Below are 24,274 nucleotides of genomic sequence, written 5' to 3' on the forward strand. Positions count from 1 at the left end.
CCCATTGCATGATGAGGTATGTGTCTGATTTTTAACTGATTTCTTCTCTCTTTACAGCCAATGTAGGTGCTGCAGCTAGTGGGTTCCTGTATTTTTTTTCTTACATCCCCTATTTCTTCATCGCTCCACGTTACCATACCATGACGACAGCCCAGAAAGTGGCATCCTGCTTGATGTCAAATGTTGGAATGGCGCTGGGATGCCAGGTAATTGGCATGTTCGAAGGGAAAGGTAAGAGCAATGAGATTCTGTGCCGGCACTTGCTGTTTTATTCATTCATTGGTGATTTATCAAGTGTCAGCTCAGATTTGTGGCAGCTCTCTCATTTCTGAAACCCAGTCCTGGACAAGCACACAGCCTAGACTGACACATCACCACAGTGTTGGGGAAGATGTTAAACTGAGGCTCTGATGTCCTCTCAGGTGGATGTGAAAGATCCCACAGTACTATTTTGAAGAAGGGCAGGGTAGTTCTCCCTGATGCTCTGGTCAACATTTACTTAATTATCATCAAAAACAAATCGATTACTTGGTAACCCCATTGCTGTTTGTAGAATTTTGCTGTGTGCAAATTGGCTTCTGTGTTTCATGCATTACACCAGTGACCACAGTTGAGAAGTACTTCATTGGTTGTAAAATGCTTTGGTCTGTCTTGAGGTCATAAAAGGTACTAGATAGATGCAAATCCTTTCTCATCTTTTGACTCCTTAAAACAGTCCTTGTCCCAAGGAGCCAGATCAGTTTGTGCAATCGGTAACATTGGATGGTCAGCCATCACTAAAGTCTTTCCTTACATGGCTGTCGCTCTCCTGATCACTTTCCCCCTCCCCTCATTATTGAGATTGACCACATGGTTTTGCAGCTGCACCTGCCATTGAATCATAGATCATAGAATCCCTATAGTGCAGAAGGAGGCTATTTGGCCCTTCAAGCCTGCATCAATCACAATCCCACCCAGGCCCTATCTCCATAAGCCCATGCATTTACCCTGGCTAGTCGCCCTAACACTAAGGGGCAATTTGGCATGGCTAATCCACCTGCATATCTTTGGACTGTGGGAGGAACTCAGAGATTGAATCACTCATTTTTCTGAGCATTGATTTGTATTGAACATTTATATTTATGGCACTGAGACCTCCTGTCACTGAGCACTAATGAAAAGATGGCCCTTTGCAATTTTCCCTGGAAATAATCTATTAAAAATTGGTGAACTGAACTCTTTCAAATACTAATGCCATTTATGACTATTGCCAGCTTTCAATTCCAACTTTCCCTAGTTGTTTCAAGGACACAATGTGGTGCCTGTTGCCAGTTGACAGCATGGTACATCATACTGTGATGAAATTGCCAGAATTACTATGATATGTTATGAGTTCCCGGTAAAGGCACTAAGCAACTGTCTAGCAACTAACTGCAGCCCCAATTATTAAATATATCAAAAACTCTGGTTTAATTGATTCATAAACTTGATAGTTATTTGTGCTTTTTTATCCCGTCTTATATTGTTGCATGTTCCCCACATGCTGTCTCACAGGAATTCGGAAAAGGAGTTGGCTATTCAAAGCACCTTGAACCTGTTGCGCCATTCAGCTAGATTATGATTTATCTTCTACCTTAATACTTTAATATCCAGACATCTAGTGATCTCTGTCTCAAATATGCTGAATGACTGAGCCTCACCCCCTCCCTCACCCCACCCCGCCTTTTCTTTCCACAGAGAGAGTGCAATGAAGGCTCACCAGACTGATCCCTTGTGGCAGTTTTCTATGGGGAGAGATTAAAAAGACCGGGCCTGAGTGCCATAAGTTTTAGATGGACAAGAGATGATCTTACAGGGTAGATGCAGGAAGACTGTTTTCCCTGTTTGGATGATTTAGAACCAGGGAAAACGCTCTCAGGATGTGGTGTAGCAAGAGAAATCATACACATACAAGGTTACATTTACACAATTAGATTAGTCTTACAGAACATTCACTCAAAATGATTCCCACTTGATCAGAATTACAATAAACACCCTTTGGGTGACAATCCCTTTATAGATACTTAATTTATAAAAGAATCCAGTAATATAACCACAAGGCAACCGTGCTGTCGCTATAGGGGATGTCACAAGACTTCTCTCTCTTTCACTCCCACTCTGCCTTGGAAATGCCAAAAAAATTTAAAACAAAACCCTGCTTTTTGGAGAAACAGACATTTTCTGGAACCAAAAGAGAAAATGCTGGAAAATCTCAGCAGGTCAAAGCTTTGACAAAGGGTCATCTGGACTCGAAACGTCAGCTCTTTTCTCTCCTTACAGATGCTACCAGACCTGCTGTGATTTTCCAGCATTTTCTCTTTTAGTTTCAGATTCCAGCATCTGCAATAATTTGCTTTTATCCAGACACTTTTCTGGGTTAACTGAAGCAGCCTCACTTTGCTTCCTCATAGTTCTGTCCTAGCATAGAGCACTCCAGGAGATGTTACATGGCCACACCCAGCACAGCTTCAAAAACTGTCTTTAAATACTTCTTTTTCCATACATCTTTTCCCATTGTCCTTATCCTTCTTTGAAATTTACCTTTCCAAGAATATGAAGATCTTTTTTGTTCTCCTTATAGCCATTACTTTCAGGTAAATTAAAATGTAATAGTTCACCTTATTTATTTATGACTTTTCCAAGTCTCTGTAATGTTGTTGCCATTACAGAGACTTGGTTAAGGGAAGGACAGGATTGGCAGCTTAACATTCCAGAATACAGATGTTTCAGGCAGCATAGCGGGGGATGTAAAAGGCGTGGGGGAGTTGCATTACTGGTTAAGGAGAATATCACGGCTGTACTCTGGGAGAACACCTCAGCGGCTCATACAGCAAGGGAATATGGGTAGAGCTCACAAATAGGAAAGGTGTAGTCACAATGTTGGGGATTTAATATAGGTCACCCAACTGCCAGCGGGAGATAGGAACAGATATGTAGGCAGATTTTGGCAAGGTGTAAAAGTAACAGGGTTGTTATGGTCAGAGATTTTAACTTCCCCTATATTGATTGGGACTCACTTAGAGCTAGGGGCGTGAATGGGGCAGAGTTCGTAAGGAGTATCCAGGAGGGTTTCTTGAAATAATATGTAGTTAGTCTAACTAGGGAAGGGGCCATACCGGATCTGGTATTGGGGAATGGACCCAGCCAGGTGGCCGATGTTTCAGTAGGGGAGCAGTTCGGAACAGTGACCACAATTCAGTAAGCTTTAAGGTTCTGAGAGATAAAGATAAGTGTAGTCCTCAAGTTAAGGTGTTAAATTGGGGGAAGGTTAACTACAACAATATTAGGCAGGAACTGAAGAATGTAGATTGGGGGCAGATGTTTGAGGGCAAATCAATATCTGGCATGTGGAAGGCTTTCAGTTGTGAGTTGATACGGATTCAGGACCGGCACATTCCTGTAAGGATGAAGGATAAGTATGGCAAGTTTTGGGAACCTTGGATTACGAAAGATATTGTGACACTAATCAAAGAGAAAAAGGAAGCATTTGTCAAAGCTAGGAGGCTGGGAACACACGAAGCAAGTGTAGAGTACAAGGAAAGTAGAAAGAAACTTTAGCAAGGAGTAAGGAGGGCTAAAAGGGGTCACGAAAAAGCATTGGCCAGCAGTATGAAGGGAAACCCCAAGGCTTTTTATAAATATGCAATGAGCAAGAGGGTAGCCAGGGAGAGGGTTGGCCCACTGAAGGGGAACCATCCCGAGCCGGAGGAAATGGATGAGGTATTAAATAAGTACTTTGCTTCAGTATTCACCAAAGAGAAGGACTTGGTGGATGATGAGTCTGGGAAAGGATATGTAGATAGTGTGAGCCATGTTGAGATCAAAAAGGAGGTGGTATTGGGGTTCTTGACAAACATTAAGATAGACAAGTCCCCAGGGCCAGATGGGATATTCCCCAGAATACTGAGAGAGTCAAGAGAGGAAATTGCTGGGGTCTTGAGAGAAATCTTTGTATCCTCACTGGCTACTGGAGAGGTCCCAGAGAATTGGAGAATAGCCAATGTTGTTTAAAAAGGGTAGCAAGAATAATCCAGGTAATTACAGGCTTGATATCAGTGGTAGGGAAATTATTGGAGAGGATTCTTCGAGTCAGGCTTTATTCCTACTGGGAAATAAGTGGACATATTAGTGAGAGGCAACATGGTTTTGTGAAGGGGAGGTCGTGTCTCATGAATTTGATTGAGTTTTCACGAAAGTGTCAAAGATGATTGATGAGGGTGGGGCAGTGGATGTTGTCTACATGGACTTCAGTAAGGCCTTTGACAAGGTATCTCATGGTAGACTGGTGCAGAAGGTGAAGTCACATGGGATCAGAGGTGAGCTGGCAAGGTGGATACAATACTGGCTCAGTCAAAGAAAACAGAGGGTAACAGTGAAAAGGTGCATTTCTGAATGGAGGGCTGTGACAAGTTATATCAATACTTTTTTTTGCCCTGGTCATGAACCAGTTGGGCTCATTCTGAAGGCATAATAATTCAACATAATATTGATCATGTGATTAAACAATCTTTTTTTTGATACCAATTCAACCTTTCACTAATCTCATGCTGCCTTCTACAGCTTAAAGTGTAACAAAATTTTAGAAATAAACAGTATGTTGTATTTTCCTCAGGGATCGGTGCTGGGACCTTTGCTGTTTGTAATATATATAAATGATTTGGAGGAAAATGTAATTGGTTTGATTAGTAAGTTTGCGGACGACACAAAGGTTGGTGGATTTGCGGATAACTATGAGGACCATCAGTGGATACAGCAGGATATAGATCAATTGGAGACTTGGATGGAGAGATGGCAGATGGAGTTTAATCCGAACAAATGTGAGGTAATGCAGGTCTAATACAGATGGGAAATATACAGTAAATGGCAGAACCCTTAAGCCAAATGTTGATTTGCCCTCAATCATCTGCCCCAAATCTACATTCTTCAGTTCCTGCCTAATATTGTTGTAAAATTAACCTTCCTCCAATTTAGCACCTTAATTTGAGGACTACGCTTATCTTTATCTCTCAGTACCTTAAAGCTTACTGAATTGTTGTCATTGTTCCAAACTGCTCCCCTGCTGAAACATCGACTATCTGGTTGGACTCATTTCCCAATATCAGATCCAGATAGGCAAAGGGATCTGGTGTATAGGTACACAGGTCACTGAAAGTGGCAATGCAGGTGGAGAAGGCATACGGCATGCTTACCTTCATTGGCCAGGGCATTAAAAATTGGCAAGTCATGTTGCAGCTATATTGGACCTTAGTTAGGCCGCACTTGGAATATAATGTTCAATTCTGGTCACCACACTACCAGAAGGATGTGGAAGCTTTGGAGGGGATACAGAAAAGAACAAAGAACAAAACAACACAGGAACAAGCCCTTCAGCCTTCCAAGCCTGCACTGATCATGTGTTCCTAACTAGACCATCCACTGTATCCCTCTATTCTCAGTCTGTTCATGTGGCTATCTAGATAAGCCTTAAACGACCCTAACTTGTCTGCCTCGCCTTGCTTAGTAGTGCATTTCAGGCCCCCACCACCCTCTTTGTAAAATACATCTCCTGCATATCTGTACTGAACCTTGCCCCCCTTACCTTGAACTTGTGACCCCTTGTATTTGTCATTTCTGACCTGGGAAAAAGCTTCCAACTGTTCACCCTTCATGATTTTATAAACTTTTATTAGGTCGCCGCCTCAACCTCAGTTTTTCCAGGGAGAACAACCCTAGTGTACTCAATCTCACCTCATAGTTAATGCTCTCCATACCAGGCAACATCCTGGTAAATCTTTTCCGCACTTTGTCCAAAGCCTCCACGTCTTTCCAGTAGTGTGGCAACCAGAACTGGATGCAGTATTCCAGATGTGGCCTAACCAACGTTCTATATAACTGCAACATTACATGCCAACTTTTATACTCTATACCCCATCCAATAAAGGCAAGCATGCCATATGCCTTCTTCACCACCTTTTCCACCTGTGCTGCTCCCTTAGAGGATCTGTGGATTTGCACACCCCAGATCCCTCTGTGTGTCTATACTCCTGATGGTTCTGCCATTTATTGTATAGTTCCCCCCTGCATTAGATCTACCAAAATGCATCACTTCGCATTTATCTGGATTAAATTCCATCTGCCATTTCTCCACCCAATTTTCCAGCCGATGTATAGCCTGCTGTGTTGTCATAGATCATTACAGCGCAGTACAGGCCCTTCAGCCCTCGATATTGCACTGACCAGTGGAACCAATCTAATGACCCTCTAACCTAAACTATTCCAATATCATCCATATGTCTATCCAATGACCATTTGAATGCCCTTAAAGTTGGCGAGGCCACTACTGCTGCAGGCAGGGCATTCCACGCCCTTACTACCCTCTGAGTAAAGAACCTACCTCTGACACCTGTGCTATATTTATCACCCCTCAATTTAAAGCTATGTCCCCTCGTGTTAGCCATCACCATCTGAGGAAAAAGGCTCTCACTGTCCAAGCTATCTAATCCTCTGATCATCTTGTATGCCTCAATTAAGTCATCTCTTAACCTTCTCTCCAACAAAAACAATCTCAAGTCCCTCAGCTTTTCCAGTTTTTACAAATATGTAAAGAAGAAGAGACTGGCTAGAGTGAATGTTGGACCCTTGGAGGACGAGAGGGAGGATTTAGTGGTGGGCAATGAGGAAATGGCTAAGGCTTTAAATAAGTTTTTTGTGTCAGTCTTCACGGAGGAGGACACAAATAGCTTGTCGAATATTAAAGATAGAAGGATGTTAGGAGATGAGGTCCTTAATGCAATTACTGTCACTAGAGAGGTAGTGCTTGATAGACTAACGGGACTGAAGGTAGACAAGTCCCCAGGACCGGATGGAATGCGCCCCAGGGTTCTGAAAGAAATGGCAGAGGTGATAGCAGATGCCTTAGTAATTACTTACCAAAATTCGCTGGACTCTGGGGAAGTGCCAGAAGATTGGAAAACGACTAATGTTACGCCACTGTTTAAAAAAGGTAGCAGACAAAAGGCAGGGAATTATAGGCCGGTTAGCTTAACGTCCGTAGTTGGAAAAATGCTACAATCCATCATCAAAGAAGAAATGGCAAGACAGCTAGAAGAGAATGGTTTGATCAAGCAGACACAGCACGGATTCGTGAAGGGGAAGTCGTGTTTAACAAATTTATTGGATTTCTATGAGGATGTGACTAGTGCAGTAGACAGAGGGGAACCGGTGGATGTGGTGCTTTTAGATTTCTAGAAGGTGTTCGATAAGGTGCCTCACAAAAGGTTGCTGCAGAAGGTTAGGGTGCACGGAGTTGGGGGTAAGGTGTTAGCGTGGATCGAGGATTGGTTATCTAACAGGAAGCAGAGAGTTGGAATCAACGGATGCTTTTCTAGTTGGCAGTTGGTGACTAGTGGAGTGCCGCAGGGATCGGTGCTGGGGCCTCAACTGTTTACCATTTACATAGACGATCTGGAGGAGGGGGCTGAGTGTAGGGTAACAAAATTTGCTGATGACACTAAGATGAGTGGAAAAGCGAATTGCGTGGAAGGCACAGAAAGTCTGCAGAGAGATCTGGATAGACTCATTGAGTGGGCAAGGACCTGGCAGATGGAGTATAACGTTAGCAAATGTGAGGTTATCCACTTTGATAGAAATAATAGTAGGAGGGATTATTATTTAAAGGGTGAAAAGCTGCAGCATGCTACGGTGCAGAGGGACCTGGGGGTCCTTGTGCATGAATTGCACAAGGACCCCCAGGTGCAGCAGGTGATCAAGAAGGCAAATGGAATGTTGGCCTTTATAGCGAGGGGGATAGAATATAAAAGCAGGGAGGTCTTGCTGCAACTGTACAGGGCACTGGTGAGGCCGCAGCTGGAGTACTGTATACAGTTTTGGTCGCCGTATTTGCGAAAGGATATATTGGCCTTGGAGGGAGTACAGAGAAGATTCACCAGGCTGATACCGGAGATGAGAGAGTTAGCTTATGAAGTGAGATTGAATAGACTGGGTCTGTACTTGTTAGAGTTTGGAAGGCTGAGAGGGGATCTTATAGAGACTTACAAGATAATGAAGGGCTAGATAGGGTAGAAGTAGAGAGATTCTTCCCGCTTAGAAAGGATAGCAGAACCAGAGGGCACAGCCTCAAAATAAGGGAGGGGGGCAGTTTAGAACGGAGTTGAGGATGAACTTCTTCACTCAGAGTGGTGAATCTCTGGAATTCTCTGCCCATTGAAGTGGTGGAGGCTACCTCGTTGAATATATTTAAGCCACGGGTAGATAGATTTCTAATAGACAAGGGAATTAAGGGTTATGGGGAGAAAGCAGGAAAGTGGAACTGGTTCACTTCAGATCAGCCATGATCTTATTGAATGGCGGGGCAGGCTCGAAGGGCTAGATGGCCTACTCCTGCTCCTATTTCTTATGTTCTTATGTTCCTCATAAGACCTTCCTACCATACCAGGCAACATCCTGGTAAATCTCCTCTGCACCCTTTCCAATGCTTCCACATCTTTCCTATAATGCGGCGACCAGAACTCTACACAATACTCCAAGTGCGGCCGCACCAGAGTTTTATACAGCTGCAACATGATCTCATGGCTCTGAAACTCAATCCCTCTACTAATAAAAGCTAACACACCGTAAACCTTCTTAACCTGGGTGCCAACTTTCAGGGATCTATGCACATGGACACTGAGATCTCCCTGCTCATCCACACTACCAAGAGTCTTTCCATTAGCCCAATACTCTGTAATCCTGTTACTCCTTCCAAAGTGAATCACCTCACACTTTTCTGCATTAAACACCATTTGCCACCTCTCAGCCCAGCTCTGCAGCTTATCTATGTCCCTCTGCAAACTGCAACATCCACCCACACTGTCCACAACTCCTCCGACTTTAGTGTCTTCCGTAAATTTACTAACCCATCCTTCTACACCCTCATCTAGGTCATTTATAAAAATGACAAACAGCAGTGGCCCCAAAACAGACCTTTGCGGTACACCATTAGTAACTGATATGTTCATCACTATCCGCAACTCCAGCAATCTTTGTGTCGTCCGCAAACTTACTAATCAGACCTTCGACAACTTCTTCCAAATCATTTATATATATCACAAACAGCAGGAGTCCCAATACAGAGCCCTGAGGAACACCACTAGTCACAGACCTCCAAACAGAAAAAAACCCATCCACTGCTACCCTCTATTTTCTATGGCCAATCCAGTTCTGTAGCCATCTAGCTAGTTCACCTTTGATCCCGTGAGATTTAGCCTTTTGTACCAGCCTGTCATGAGGGACCTTGTCAAATGCTTTGCTAAAGTCCATGTAGATGACCTCCACACCCCTTCCCTCATCAATCATTTTTGTCACCTCCTCAAAAAACTCAACCAAATTTGTGAGGCATGGCCTCCCTCGTACAAAACCATGTTGTCTATCACTAATGAGACTATTCAGTTCTAAATGTGTATAGATCCTATCTCTAAGAATCTTCTCCAACAATTTCCCTACCACAGACGTCAAGCTCATTGGCCTATAATTACCCAGGTTATCCTTGCTACCCTTCTTAAATAATGGGACCACATTTGCTATCCTGCAATCCTCTGGGACCTCACTTGTGTTCAATGAAGAAACAAAGATTTCTGTTAGAGGGCCAGCAATTACATCTCTTGTCTCTCTCAGTAATCTAGGACAGATGCCATCTGGCCCTGGGGATTTCTCTACCTTTAATGCTTCCTAAAACACCTAACACTTCCTCCCTTGTAATTGCGATTTGTTCTAACGGGTCTACACACTCCTCTGAGACACTACCAATCAACATGCCCCATTCCTTTGTGAATACTGATACAAAGTATTCATTTAGGATCTCACCTACTTCCTTGGACTCTAAGCATAATTCCCCTCCTTTGTTCTTGAGAGGTCCAACTCTTTCTCTGACAACCCTTTTGTTCCTAATGTATGTATAAAATGCCTAGGATTCTCTTTAATCCTGTCGGCCAAGGATCTAACTCGCTGTTTGAATTATTTTCTAGTCTGTCTGTATTCCTCCGTTGCTTCATCTGTTTTTACCTGCCTGGACCTTATGAATGCCTCTTTTTCCTTTTTGATCAGACCCTCAATTTCCCTGGTTATCCACGGCTCTCGAATCCTACCTTTCCTGTCCTTCCTTTTTATAGGCACATACCTGTCCTGCACTCCTATCAACTGCTCCTTAAAAGACTCCCACGTGCCAGATGTGGATTTACCCTCAAACAGCCTCTTCCCAATCAACAGCCACCAAATCCTGCCTAATCCGGCCGTAGTTAGTCTTCCTCCAATTCATCACCTTACCCATAGGACACACTTATCCTTTTCCATGACTATTCAAAAGTTTACAGAATTGTGGTCATTGTTTGCCACATGTTCCCCCACTGAAACTTTGATGACCTGAGTGGGCTCATTGCCCAGTACTAGGTCCAATATAGCTCCCTCTCTGGTTGGAGTATCAACCTATTGTTCCAAAGAACCTTCCTGGACACATTTTACAAATTCCTCCCCATTCGGACCCTCAGCCCTTAGGGATTTCCAGTCTATATAAGGGAAATTAAATCTCCCACTATAGCAACCCTATTTTTTCTACACCTGTCTAGAATCTCCTTACATATCCATTCCTCAACTTCCCATGGGCTGTCGGGAGGCCTGTAGTCTACCCCAACATAGTGACTGCACCCTTCCTATTTTTGAACTTGACGCACAGTGTCTTGTTACATGATCCTTCCGAATTATCCACCCTCTGTACCGCGGTAAAATGCTCCCTAACCAGTATTGCTATTCCCCCACCTCTTCTAGCCCCTCCTCTGTCTCGCCTAAAACACTTACACTCCGGAATATTCAGCCAGTCCTGTCCTTTTAACCAAGTCGCTGTCATTGCAACCACATCCAAGTCCCGCGCATGCATTAAGGCTTGAAAGATTTACCAGGATGCTGCATGGTATGGAAAGCATTAGCTATGAGGAGAGGTTGGAGAAACTTGGTTTGTTCTCACTGGAACGACGGAGGTTGAGGGGTAACCTGATAGAAGTCGATAAGATTATGAGAAGCATGAACAGAGTGGATAGTCAGAAGTTTTTTCCCAGGGTGGGAGAATCAATTATTAGGGGTACAGGTTTAAGGTGCGAGGGGCAATGTTTAAAGGTTTAACTTTACGAAGTAGATTTTTTACACAGAGAGTAGTGGGTGCCTGGAACTTGTTACCAGGGAAGGTAGTGGAAGCAGATACAATAGTAACTTTTAAGGGGCATCTTGACAAATGCACGAATAGGATGGGAATAGTGGGATATGGTCCCCAGAAAGGTAGGGAGTTTTAGTTCAGTAGGGCAGCATGGTCGGTGCACGCTTGGAGGGCTGAAGAGCCTGTTCCTGTGCTGTAATTTTCTTTGTACTTTGTTCTTTTCCAAATTGTAAACCCTTCTTTGAATTTTAAGAACACAATCCAACAAATTTTATTTACCTCCTAATGCAAATTTCTATCCATATCTTACTTGTAGATTATCCAATTTGACCCTGGTCACTTCTGATGCCTACTTTTCTCACCTAGCCTCTTTGATATCCTCAGCTTTGTAGACACTTGTCCTCCAACTTAATTAATTTAGTCACACACACACAAACGCATGCCCCGCACAAGCCTGCATCACAGAATAGATGCAAAATTATTTTTGAAATATTTTCACATTGCAACCTTCCAATCTCACTAATCCACTTATCCCATCCTTTATTCAGAGTGTGATAACACCATCTGCTTTTCATTTTGCCTATCCTTCCTGAATATCAAATATCCTTGAACATTCAGTTCCCAGCCTTGATCACCCTGCAGCCACATCTCCATAATTTTAATTAGTGTGTATCTATTAATTTCCATTTGTCCTGCCAATTCATCTATCTTATTGTAAATGCTTTGTGCGTTCAGATAGTGCCTTTAAATCTGTTGTTTTATTATTAGTGCAACCTCTAGCCTTATTTGCTGGTGCACTTTTCAGTTTGTGTGCCCTATCCCTTTCTGTCACACTCAAATAATCAATTCTCTTTTCGCTGCCTTGCTCCCGTGCCCTATTCTCTCTCTTTAATTTGTCACATTTTCCATCACTTGATCCCTACTATTTACTTTGAAGCCTTCTCTACTGCCCAGATTATATGACTCACTAGAAAATTTGACCCAGTGCAGTTCTGGTGAAGATTGTCCAGACACTACGACTCCCACTTTCAACAATACTGGTTCTAGCGCCCCAGAAATTGAAATCCATTTCCCTTGCACCAATATTTGAGCCACGCATTTAATTCCCTAATCTTATTTGTGCTCTGCCAATCTGCTTGTGGCTCAGATAACAATCCAGAGGTCATTATCTTTGAGCTTTTTTTTTAATTTAGCCCCCAGCTGTTTATATGCTCTTAGGGACAACTAGGGAAGAGGTTCTGCTATTTCATTTGTACTTAAATGGACAATGCCAATTGGTTACTCCCACTCCTCCTCTCCAACCCAGTGCAGATGTGCTGAACCCTGGCATTAGGCAGATGACATAAGAACATAAGAAATAGGAGCAGGAGTAGGCCATCTAGCCCTTCGAGCCTGCCCCGCCATTCAATAAGATCATGGCTGATCTGTCGCTGCTCAGTTCCACTTTCCCGCCCTCTCCCCATAACCCTTAATCCCCTCCCTTATCAAAAACCCATCAACCCGCGTCTTAAAAATATTTAGCGAGGCAGCCTCCACCACTTCAATGGGCAGAGAATTCCAGAGATTCACCACCCTTTGAGTGAAGAAGTTCCTCCTCAACTCTGCTCTAAACCGCCCCCCCTTTTATCTTGAGGCTGTGCCCCCTAGTCCTACTGTCTTTTTTGAGCGGGAAGAGACTCTCCACCTCTATCCTATCCATCCCATTCATCATCTTATACGTCTCAATGAGATCTCCCCTCATTCTTCTAAACTCTAACGAGTACAAGCCCAGTTTGTTCAGCCTCTCCTCATAGCTCAACCCCCTCAACTCCGGTATCAGCCTAGTAAACCTCCTCTGCACTCCCTCCAAGGCCAAAATATCTTTGCGCAGGTGCGGCGCCCAAAACTGCACACAGTACTCCAGCTGCGGCCTCACCAATGCCCTATACAGCTGCAGCAAGACCTCCCTACTTTTATATTCAATCCCCCTCTCTATGAAGGCCAGCATCCCATTCGCCTTCCTGACCACCTGCTGCACCTGCAAGCTGGGTTTTTGCGACTCATGCACAAGGACCCCGAGGTCCCTCTGCACCGTCGCCTGCTGCAGTTTTTCGCCCCGTAAGTAATAGTCCTTCCTACCATTCTTCCTACCAAAGTGGATCACCTCACACTTGCCAACATTAAATTCCATTTGCCATTTCCTGGCCCATTCGCCCAGCCTATCTAGATCCTTCTGCAGACTCTCCACACCCTCCGCACAATTTGCCGTTCCCCCAATCTTGGTGTCATCAGCAAATTTCGACACCCTACACTCGGTTCCCTCCTCCAGATCATCTATATAAATGGTAAATAGCTGAGGCCCCAGCACCGACCCCTGGGGCACTCCAGCAGCTCGCTGGACTCTCTGCTGCAGAGAACAGTGTCTATTCCCTTGACTATACTATCCCCTACTATCGCTACACTCCCATTAACTCCTTGCACCAGAATGGCTTCCTGTACCATGGTACAATGGTTAGCTTACTCATCCACACTGCCCTTTCTTCTTTCATCCCCACAAGCTACAAAAACCTACAACGTTTTCGATAATTGCAAGGGCTGAGACTCCTTCACTTCTACCTTCTCGATCTCCTTACATTTTCATTGGGGTCTTACCCCCCTGGCCTTGACTCCTGAGTAAATCAGAAGACCCTAACCTAAAGATGTGACTGCCTTATAGAATAAAATGTCCAGGTGTCTTACTCTCTGTCTGAAGCTTGGCCTCTAGCTCATAGAGTCTGAACTGAAGTTCCTCCAGTTTCAAAAACTGATTACAGATATGTTTGTCTTGTAGCACACTGGCAAACAGGGCTCCCACAATAATGCAGCTGCCACAGATTACCTGCTCTACCATTTTTATGGTCTTTAATTAATTAATTATATTACTGAGCTAATTTTAATGACTATTTCTAGTCCTGCCTACACTTATATTATTATTTCAATAAATGTTCTACTTACCTAAATTGCAGTTTCCAAGTTAAGATGAATAGGAAATACTCACCAACCAATCTAACCGAATAAGCATTACTATTAATAAAACTTTACAATTACTAAAATTACCAGAGTTTTGAAAGATAAACCAATCAACTATGTTTTTTTTTGGTGACACAGTTTGATTTTACTCAGGACTTGGTCTGTTCACTTTGGAACACAGATTGGGAAGCTTTTTTAGGTGCACTTAAAAAAAAATTTACTGCATCCTTAAAAGTACAAATGTAGTGCTCAGAATGGACCGGGCAAACCCAAATCCATTTACTGCTTGCTCCAAAACCAAATTCAAAATCCAATTGCCTCGCACCTGTCTCGTGCTGCTTCTGTTTTCCTTAGAATCATAGAATCCCTACAGTGCAGAAAGAGGCCGTTCGGCCAATCGAGCCTGCACCAACAATAATCCCACCCTTATCCCAGTAAGTCCATGTATTTACCTTTCTCGTCCCCCTTTCACTAAGGGGCAATTTAACATGGCCGATCCACCTAACCCGCACATCTTTGGACTGTGGGAGGAAACCGGAGCACCTGGAGGAAGCCCATGCAGACACTGGAGAGAATGTGCAAACTCTACACAGACCTGCATCGCCCTCTTTCCCAGTGCCTCAACCTCTCTCACTGCTTTCACACACAGTTCACACAGCAGCTGCTTCATTTCCATGATTTGCGTGCTCAGTATTTTCTAGCATCTGCTTTTTCATTAACCCATGCAGAATGAATTTTGAGAAATTATATCTTTAGGGACAGCGATACAATGCAAAGCCTCCCCAAACAGGAAATGTCTCAATTTTCTCTGATTATATGTGGACACACACTGTTTCTTACAAAAGCTGCTGTAAATGCAGCGCAGCACGAGCTCTGGTGTATCTCTGGTCTCTCTCTTATTGTTTGATATGCACTGCTTTTTAAAAAATAGTAATGGGTTCGGCTGATTTTTGCAGAGGTCCATCATCAAAGGGAGAGAGGGAATAAATGTACAAAATAAGAATTGCAGATAATTGTAATGATGATTTTTGTCACCCTCATACGTTATCTCGGGCAAATCACAGTTAATTCAAGGAGCCACAATTTATCTGCACTCAGCAGTGCTGCTAATGGCTTAGGTATTAACTATTGAAAATTTTTAAGTTTATGTTTGGATTTCCTTGTGTGTTTGAAGGTGTGGGTATCCAGTGGTCAAACGTAAACAAGCCGGTCAACGTGGAAGATGGTTTCACACTTGCCCATGCAATGGCAATGCTGATGTTTGATTCACTAGGTTACAGTTTGGTTACCTGGTATGTAGAAGCTGTCTTCCCTGGAGAATATGGGGTGCCACAGGCCTGGTACTTTTTCATCTTGGTAAGTTGCTGCAATATTGTAGTGATTTGTGTGTAATTCAATCAGTCCAGGGTACAATCGTCATTCCATCTGCCCACCCTGAATCCAACTGCTTTTATGCACCTCCCACTTTTCCTTTAATTATCTATCTAAATTATTCCTAAATGTTGGCTTGGTCTCTGCTGCAAACCATTCTCACCACATAAGTGCTAAGCAGTGACCATTTCCAATAAGAGAGAATCTAACCAACTCCTGTTGGTGTCATTCGATGGTATCACCATCACTGAATCCCCCACTATTAACATCCTAAGAGTTACCATTTACCAAAAACTTAACTGGACTATAGACATGCACATGAGTAGCTCAGAGAGTGTTAATTATGCAGGAGTAACTCCCCAAAATCTGTGCACCATCTACAAGGCATAAGTCAGGAGCATGATGGAATATTGTCCATTTGGCTGGATGAGCTCCAACAAGAAACTTCACACTCGACAGGACAAAGAAGTCTGCTTGATTGCCACCCATCCATCACTGAATATTCACTCCATTCACCACCTGCACACAGTAGTAGCAGTATGTAGCATCAACAAGATCCATGCTACAACTTACCAAGGGTCATTCATCAGCATCTTCCCAACCCACAATCTCTACCACCTATTGAACAAGGTAAGAAGTCTCACAACACCAGATTAAAGTACAACAGGTATATTTGGAATCATGAGCTTTCGGAGCAGGTGAATGGAGATTTGGGTCCACAAACACGGCACCCTGAGATTTCTAATTGTGCCCACCCTTGTCCAATGCTGGCATCTCCACACCATGTCTATTGAACTAGGGTGACAGACACATGGGAACACCACCACCTGTAAGTTCCCCTCTAAGTCAGATTTGGAAATATGTTGCCATTCTTCCACTATCATTGGGTCAAGAACCTGGAAATCCTTCCCCTTGCAACACTGAGTGTATTAATACCAGGTGGACTGCAGCAGTTTAAGAAGGCGGCTCATCACCAACTTCTTAAGAGCAATTAGGAATGAGCAGTAAATGCTGGCCTAGCCAGTGATATTCATCTCAAAAAAGAATGAAAAAGCAACTAATTAACTCTAGTAGGATGTTCCACAACTTCACATCATTCAGGTTCACATTCTCTTTCTCCCAGATCATCATTGACTGTTGTCACAAGGTATTAGAGCTAAACATTTGTAGTTTCCTTTTGTGATTTTTGCACTGTCTGCCCCTCCAGTTCTGAGCAGCAGCACATTAAGGGTTCTAACTTAAAATGATCATTAAAAATTATGTATTACAAAATTACACAACGAAAGCTCACTATTAACTTACCTTTAGCATCTTTAATTTATCAGGTTAATGTTTCTATTCAATGGCGTTAATTTTTCCCAAAAACTTGGTGTTGGATTTGACAGTTTGAGCACAATCTTCCCTCAGAAGGCAGATTTTACAGTCTGTGGGCATGGAAGCTGAGTTAGCTGAAGTGGACAGGGATACAAGGCGAGAGGATAAGCAGTGACAGACTTTTAAGGCGATATATTGGGAATACTCAGAATAAGTATATTCCTACAGTACAGCAAAATTCCAAAGGGTGGACCCACCATTCAAGTTTAATTAAGGAAGTTAAGGGAAGTATCAAATTTAAGGCAAAAGGATATAACTGCAAAAAGATGTGTCAGGTCAGATGATTGAGCAGAATATAAAGAGCAGTAGACAATGATTAAAAGGTTGTTCAGGAGAAAAAAAAATCATAGACTTATAGTAAGAATTTCAACAAGTATTTAAAAAAGAAAGGAGTAAATAAAGTGAGCATTGGTCCTCTAGACAGTGACAATGGGGAGTTAATAGAAGATAATAAGGAAATAGCAGATGAAATGAGCAAATATTTTGCTTTCGTCTTCACTTTAGAAGATACAAAAAACATCCCTGTAACAGCTGAAGATCAGGAGGTGGAAGGAAGAGAGGAACCTTGTGAAATTACAATCACTGGGGAAGCAGTAGTGAGAAAATTGATGGAACTGCTTGCAGACAGACAAATCTCCTAGGACTTCATCCTAGGGTCTTAAAAATGGTGGCTAATGAAGCAGAAAATGGGTGGATGTTAATTTTCCAAACTTCTGGCAAGGTTCCTTCAGACTGGAAAGTAGCAAGAAGGGAAGGAGACAGAAAACAGGAAACTATAGGACACAGATGAGGAGAATTTTTTTCTCTCAAAGTTGTGCAACTTTGGAACTCCCCCAATCAGAAGATGGTGGAGGTGAGCTCAGTAAATATTTTAAGGCGGAGGTAGATCGAATCTTGTTAGGTAAGGAAATCAAAGGATATTGGGGTGGGTAGGAATGAAGAAAACACAAACAGATCAGCCAGTTTCGAAGTTCCAGTAGAGTTGGCTTTAGCAGGCGCATAGTTTGTTTTGTGATTCCAGTGCTCTGTGGTTTGATAAAGAATTTCCCAGTTCTTTTTTCAGCTGTAGACTTTGCTGACTTGACTGACTTTCACAATCAGAGAGAGAGAGATTCCTGCACAGTGACTATTTACAGGGGTAATATGAATGTGCTTGCTGGCTTTTACTTCTGTGTCAAAACTTCTACTTGTTCTCATTGAGCATACACAGACGGACAACTAGGCAGCTTTTCAGTTGGCTTTTAACCCAACCTTTGTATATTCAAAGGGCAGAACACAAGAAATTTCCTTGACTCCAAGGTGACAAAAATAGGCTTTGTTCAATTGAAATTCTGGTACTGAGCTGTATCCTGCTGAATCTGCATTTCCAGAAAGTCTGGACCAAGGGACACAGAAGAGGCAACTGATGGCTCACTATTTATGCAGCATGTGTTGAGTGTTTCAGATATTCAGTAATGCCAATGCTTCTGGATATGACTGGGTGGTAAGATGCTTGGGCTGGGGCTATGTTGTGATGAACGACACATGGAGTGCACTGCTTGTCTAGTCAGCCCCTCTATCAATTGGTGAGAACAGCTGCCGCCTTCTTGTCCTTAACAGAATGCATTATTTAAAGGAACCGTGATATTGTGTGTTAATTTATGGTGTTTGCACAGCCTTCATACTGGCTTGGAAAGCCGAGATCTGAATACATCAAAGTCAACAAGAAGGATGAGGAAACGGAGAGGTTCATAAACACTGAATACATGGAAGATGAGCCGTTGGATATTGAAGCTGGTGTCAGAATCAAAGATTTGAGCAAGGTAAGGGTGTAGAGTCTGGAGGTCACAATGTAGAACTGTATTGGTTGCACTGAATCACTTTTCGTATAAATCTGTGACTCTCTGCACTAAAAACCTTTTACGGCTAGGGATCAATGAAAAATTTCAAACCTGAGATTAAATTCTTTGTTGGGCAAGGTATATTAAAGATCATAGCACTGAGGTGGGTAAATGGAGTTAGGATATACAAAGAACAACCCAGCACGGGAAACAGGTTCTTCGGCCCAACAAGCCCGTGCCGCCGCATCGCCCTACACCTATTCTACCCTGCGTGTCTACAAATGGAACCCCTAACTTAGCCAGATTCAGGGGAGAATAGTGTCAATTTGGTAAAACCAGTCAGCCTAAGAGCACATCTTTGGGGTGTGGGAGGAAACCGGAGTGCCCGGAGGAAACCCACGCAACCACAGGGAGAATGCACAAACTCCCACAGACACAGGCCCAAATCCATGTATCTGCACAGCTAGCAGTGCTAGTCACTGAGCTGTTGTGGCGCCCGTCTACCGGTCCACGATCAAGCACACACACCGACACGAAGTACTAGGCCACTCCCGGAACCTCCAAGAGCAGCCCACGCACGACCCACCGTGTGCATGCCCCTCGTTTGACAACGAGGTGGACCTCCACCTGCGGAATAAAAAGACAAAAACGTTAATCTCACAAGTCTGCTTTTCCGGTGTCTCCCGAGGTTCTAACCCTTATTTAATAGCCCCTACCATAACTCTCCATCCTCGTTTCACTCATGTGTCTATCTAACTGAACCTTAAACGAGTCCAACGTTCCTGCCTCCACCACCCTACTCGGTAGCGCGTTCCACACCCCCACAACTCTCTGCGTAAAGAACCTTCCTCTCACATCCAAATTATACCTCTGCCCCCTCACCCTTAAATCATGTCCTCTCGTATTTGTACCCAGTCTAGGGAGCAGTCTCTCACTATTGACTCTGTCTATTCCCTTCAGTATCTTATATACCTCTATCATGTCCCCCCTCAACCTCCGTCTTTCCAAGGAGAATAGTCCCAGTTTCTCCAACCTTTCCTCGTAACCCAGCCCCTCCATGCCAGGCAACATCCTGGTAAACCTCCTCTGCACCCTTTCCAGAGACTCCACGTCCTTCCGGTAGTAAGGTGACCAGAACTGGACGCAGTACTCCAAATGCGATCTAACCAACGTTCTATACAACTGAAGCATTAGACGGCAGCTTTTATACTCTATACCCCTTCCTATAAAGGATATAGATCACACATTTAATTGAATGGTGGAACAAACCAAATGACTCGATCTTATTATAAGAACGTAGGAACTAGGAGCAGGAGTAGGCAATTCAGCCACTTGAGCCCGCTCCATCATGCAATACAATCGTGGCTGACTTCATCTCAGTGTCATCTCCACTTTCCTGCTCGCTCCTTCATATCACTGCTAATTAAAAACCTATCTATCTCCTCCTTAAATTGGTTCATGTTATAATTCAGCTGATGTCCTGTATGAATAGGAAGATCTCAGAATGGAATCTTGACTCAAAAGACCATAACTTTTACTTTCTTTAATCAAACATGGAGAACAGAGTCACAGGACTGTTAATTAGTTTTAACAGCAGGCAAAAAAATATTAAACATTGAAAAAAATGGCATATAATACAATACTCCTTTACTGCCCCCCCATTGGCTTAACAAATTACACACAGATTTTATAATTAATATGAATGACAAAGTGTATTTGAGGCTACAATGTTCTCATTAGCACACAAGGTTAGTATTTGCGGATTTCTCCTCAAATCCCCCAGATGATTGTTGTGTGACAATTTCCAAATACCGCTCCCAAAATTTGCTTTAAAAATTCTCTCCTAGTAATGCTTTTACTTAGCTGTTTGCATTCCAGAATCCATTTTGTATCATCCCCTTTACATTTTTATTATAGAGTCGTAGAGGTTTACAGCATGGAAACAGACCCTTTGGCCCAACTTATCCATGCCACCCTTTTTCTTAAAACTCTAACCGAGTCCCATTGCCTGCATTTGGCCCATACCCCTCTATACCCATCTTACCCATGTAACTATAAATGCTTTTTAAAAGACAAGCTTCTACTACTATCTCTGGCAGCTTGTTCCAGATACTCACCACTCTCTGTGTGAAATAATTGCCCCTCTGGACCCTTTTGTTTTTCTCCCCTCTCACCTTAAACCTAATTTTGGATTCCCCTACCTTTGGGAAAAGATATTGACTGATATTATCCTGACTAACTTTCACTGTTCCATAAATTCTGATATCCAGCCAATATTTTTTTTCCAAATTACTTTACAATTTGTTCACAGATGATAGTAAGACATTCCAAACTTTATGATTGCATTAGAAACCTTTCTGTAGCATTCTCACCAACTGATTCCTTTTTAACTTTATCTGGAGTCCATGAACAGAATTTTGTTCTATTTCTAGGTTTCCAGGCCCAACCATCCCTTAGTTTTGCTGGAGCTTGTTTTTTTTTGTACATTACTCCATTATACAGCTTTTTTTCTAGCAAAGCTGAGACAGCTGGTCTCTAGCTTCTTCTAGCAGAGTTGAGAAAGAGCTGTTCACTGCTCCATAACCTGTTTGCGACTGCCTCTGGATTCTAGCTAAAAATACAGAACAAAGAAAGCCCTCCCTTCCTCTCTGCAATGGCATCTGGTTGCTAAGCAAGTATATTTAGCTTTCACACCATAGCTGTCTAAACACAATAGAATAGCTCTGATGAAAGGTCATCCAGATTTGAAACATTCATTCTGTTCTCGCTCCACAGTTGCTGTCAGACCTACTGAGATTTTCCAGCATTTTCTGTTTTTGTTTCAGATTCCCGCATCCGCAGTCATTTGCTTTTACAATAGAATCTCAGTTGGAATTGAAACCAACACCCCCAGACATACAAACAACTTTTGTCCAGCGTGAATGAATTTAACTATAAGTCCTTCCAAGCACAAAAACATTAAGCTAATCCACCTAAACCTATACACCCACACAAATATAACTCCATTAAAACTAGCTTTAGTTTCCTAACATTTGGTGTTCTGGCATCCACTACACATTAGGGCAGAGAATTCCACAGATTCATAAGCCTTTGAGTGAACTAATTCCTCGTCATTTTTGTTTTAAATTCTGCCACCCCTTAGCCTTAAACTATGGCCTCTCATTCTACAATGTCCAACAAGGGAAAAAATCCATTCTATGTCTACCCTATCTTCTTAAGCATTTTATGTATCCCAATTAGATCTCTTTCCATTGTTCTAAATTCTAGCAAGTAAAAGCGTAAACTGCTCAATCTCCCTTCATAAGTCACCCCTGGAATAAAGGAATCCCTATTTCAAGTCTTGAGATAAAACGTTACAAAAAATAGAACAGAGGTAGGCCTATTGCCAGTCACGCCTGCTCCATCATTCAGTACAATCGTGGCTGATCTTCAGCTTCAGCTTCACTTCCCTGAGTGCTCCCCATATCCCTTGATTGCATGAGAGACAAAAAATCTGCCTATCTCAGACTTAAGTGTATTCAATCATGGAGTATCCGTAACCTTCTGAGGTAATGAGATCATCTCTCATTCGTCTGATTCCCCTCCAGGTCTCATACAAAATTGACTTGGAATTGTATCACTGTTCATTTGGGCGGCATGGTGACACAGTGGTTAGCACTGCTGCCTCACAGCACCAGGCTGACTTGAACCCAGGTTCAGTTCCAGACTTGGGTCACTGCCTGTGTGGACTCTGCATGCTCTCCCCGTGTTTCCGTGGGTTTCTTCCACGTACTCCGGTTTCATCCCATAATCTAAAGATGTGCGGGTTAGGTGGATTGGCCATGCTAAATTGACCCTAGTGTCAAGGGGATTAGCAAGGTAAGTGAGGGTTACAGGAATAGTGCCTGGATGTGATTGTGCTCAGTACAGACTTGAGGGGCTGAATGGCCTCTTTATATACTGTAGGAATTCTATGATTCACTGCTTTCAGGAAATAGAGGTGGTTTTAAATAATCTATAATTGTATTGGTGGCTATTAGAAATAAGGTATAACTTTAAGAAGTTTAATTCTGTGTTTCTGTATTGGAAAGGTTTAATGACTTCAGTTTGGATTAGATGCATGCAGGCATGGCTATGAGGACTTACAATGTGAAAGCAAGGTATAGACCATACCCAACCTGTTCATGCTTCCAAAACTCAAGGGACGATTTTGAGCCCGCCCTCTCTATCTGCAGGAATGGCGACGTACGCTCAAAATCCAGAGAGCACAATTTGCATCAACAAGTTTCCAAGGTCTGATGTTACCGACCTCTGGCTGTTGGATTGGTGTGAAACGTAACATAGGACCGCAGAAAGCTCATTTTAATACATTAGCATGTCACGAGTGAGAACTCTTTCCAGAACAACCCCCCACCAAGATATTCAGCGAGTGCCGGCATGCAATCACGCCAACGCCTTTTACAACAGATTAAATGTGAACCTGTCATTGGGGTCTCCCTGGGATTGTAAAGTGCTGGGGGTAGGGGGAACATGGCCAGGCAGTTGCTTGGCACTGCCCTTGACACAGGTTGGCACTGATTCATTTAGATGTGGTGGTGGCCAGGAATGGATGGAGGAGCAGGGGATGCTGGCGGTGGCTATAATGGGGAGAAGGGTGGGAGTTTAGGTGGAGGAAATGGGGGCGGAAATGAGAGAATGGGGAAAGGTGCAAGTGTTCGGGGGGAAAAGGACAATGATCAACGGGGGTAGAGAAGGGGGGCCCTGAGACCTCCGTGGTGAGCTGGCGGGGGTAGGGGGGCTGGGGGTGGGGGTGAGGTTTATTCAGGTTCTGATTGGGGCGCCCTTTAAAGATGGCGCCCTGATCTCTGTCTGAGCAGTGGGGTTTTGCTGACATGTTAAGGCCCCACCCACCCTGTATGACAACGAGAATTCCCCCCCCAAATTTTTTTTGGTAGACTATCATAGATCTGGAGAAAAAACCAATTTAACACACCAATTTTCTCACCGGAAACAATAGTCTGCCATTTCTTGGTAAGATTTTGCCTTCTGAGTCCAACATTAGATGTGATTCTGTGATTAGACAACATTTGCTAGATAATCCTTAGTATGTTAAAAATTACACTGACAACCAATTTAATATTTTCATTTGGGCTTGAGAGTTGCACGTTTGAATGTATTGGAAGCTACACATATTAATACACTAATGTTATATATAAAAAATATTTTTTGCAGACAGAAAGAACATGTACACACATAGCACCTGTTTCAGCTAAACAAACTAGGTGACAGCCATTTTCTGATTCATATCCCAGGATAATGCTTTGACCAATTTGTCAAGCTGTCTGATTTAAGTTTCAAACAATGTTTGGCAATTAACTGTCAGTCACCATCAACTGATGCACCTTTCATTGGCAATGCCTCTACCTACCAATCAGCATTCTCTTCTCGTTCAATATGAATTTGTCGATTTCCCCTGATATTGATATTCTTGTGATTGTCCTGATAAGTGCAAGATAAAAAGCTTCAACAAAATTACTTCCTCAGT

At 43.0% G+C, this 24,274-nt stretch overlaps 1 protein-coding gene across 2 annotated transcripts in view; it reads left to right on the forward strand.

Moving 5' to 3' along the window:
- Positions 1-24,274, forward strand: part of abca3b (ATP-binding cassette, sub-family A (ABC1), member 3b) — a 125,769-nt gene that overhangs the window by 37,669 nt on the left and 63,826 nt on the right. For both annotated transcript variants that reach the window (XM_080206671.1, XM_080206670.1), the window contains 3 exons: positions 58-231; positions 15,360-15,541; positions 18,586-18,732. In XM_080206671.1, the coding sequence (XP_080062797.1) occupies positions 58-231; positions 15,360-15,541; positions 18,586-18,732 (503 nt within the window). The remainder of the gene's footprint in view (positions 1-57; positions 232-15,359; positions 15,542-18,585; positions 18,733-24,274) is intronic.

This window comes from Carcharhinus amblyrhynchos, chromosome 18, assembly GCF_965287045.1.
Source record: "Carcharhinus amblyrhynchos chromosome 18, sCarAmb.v2.hapA, whole genome shotgun sequence".
Taxonomy (NCBI): domain Eukaryota; kingdom Metazoa; phylum Chordata; class Chondrichthyes; order Carcharhiniformes; family Carcharhinidae; genus Carcharhinus; species Carcharhinus amblyrhynchos.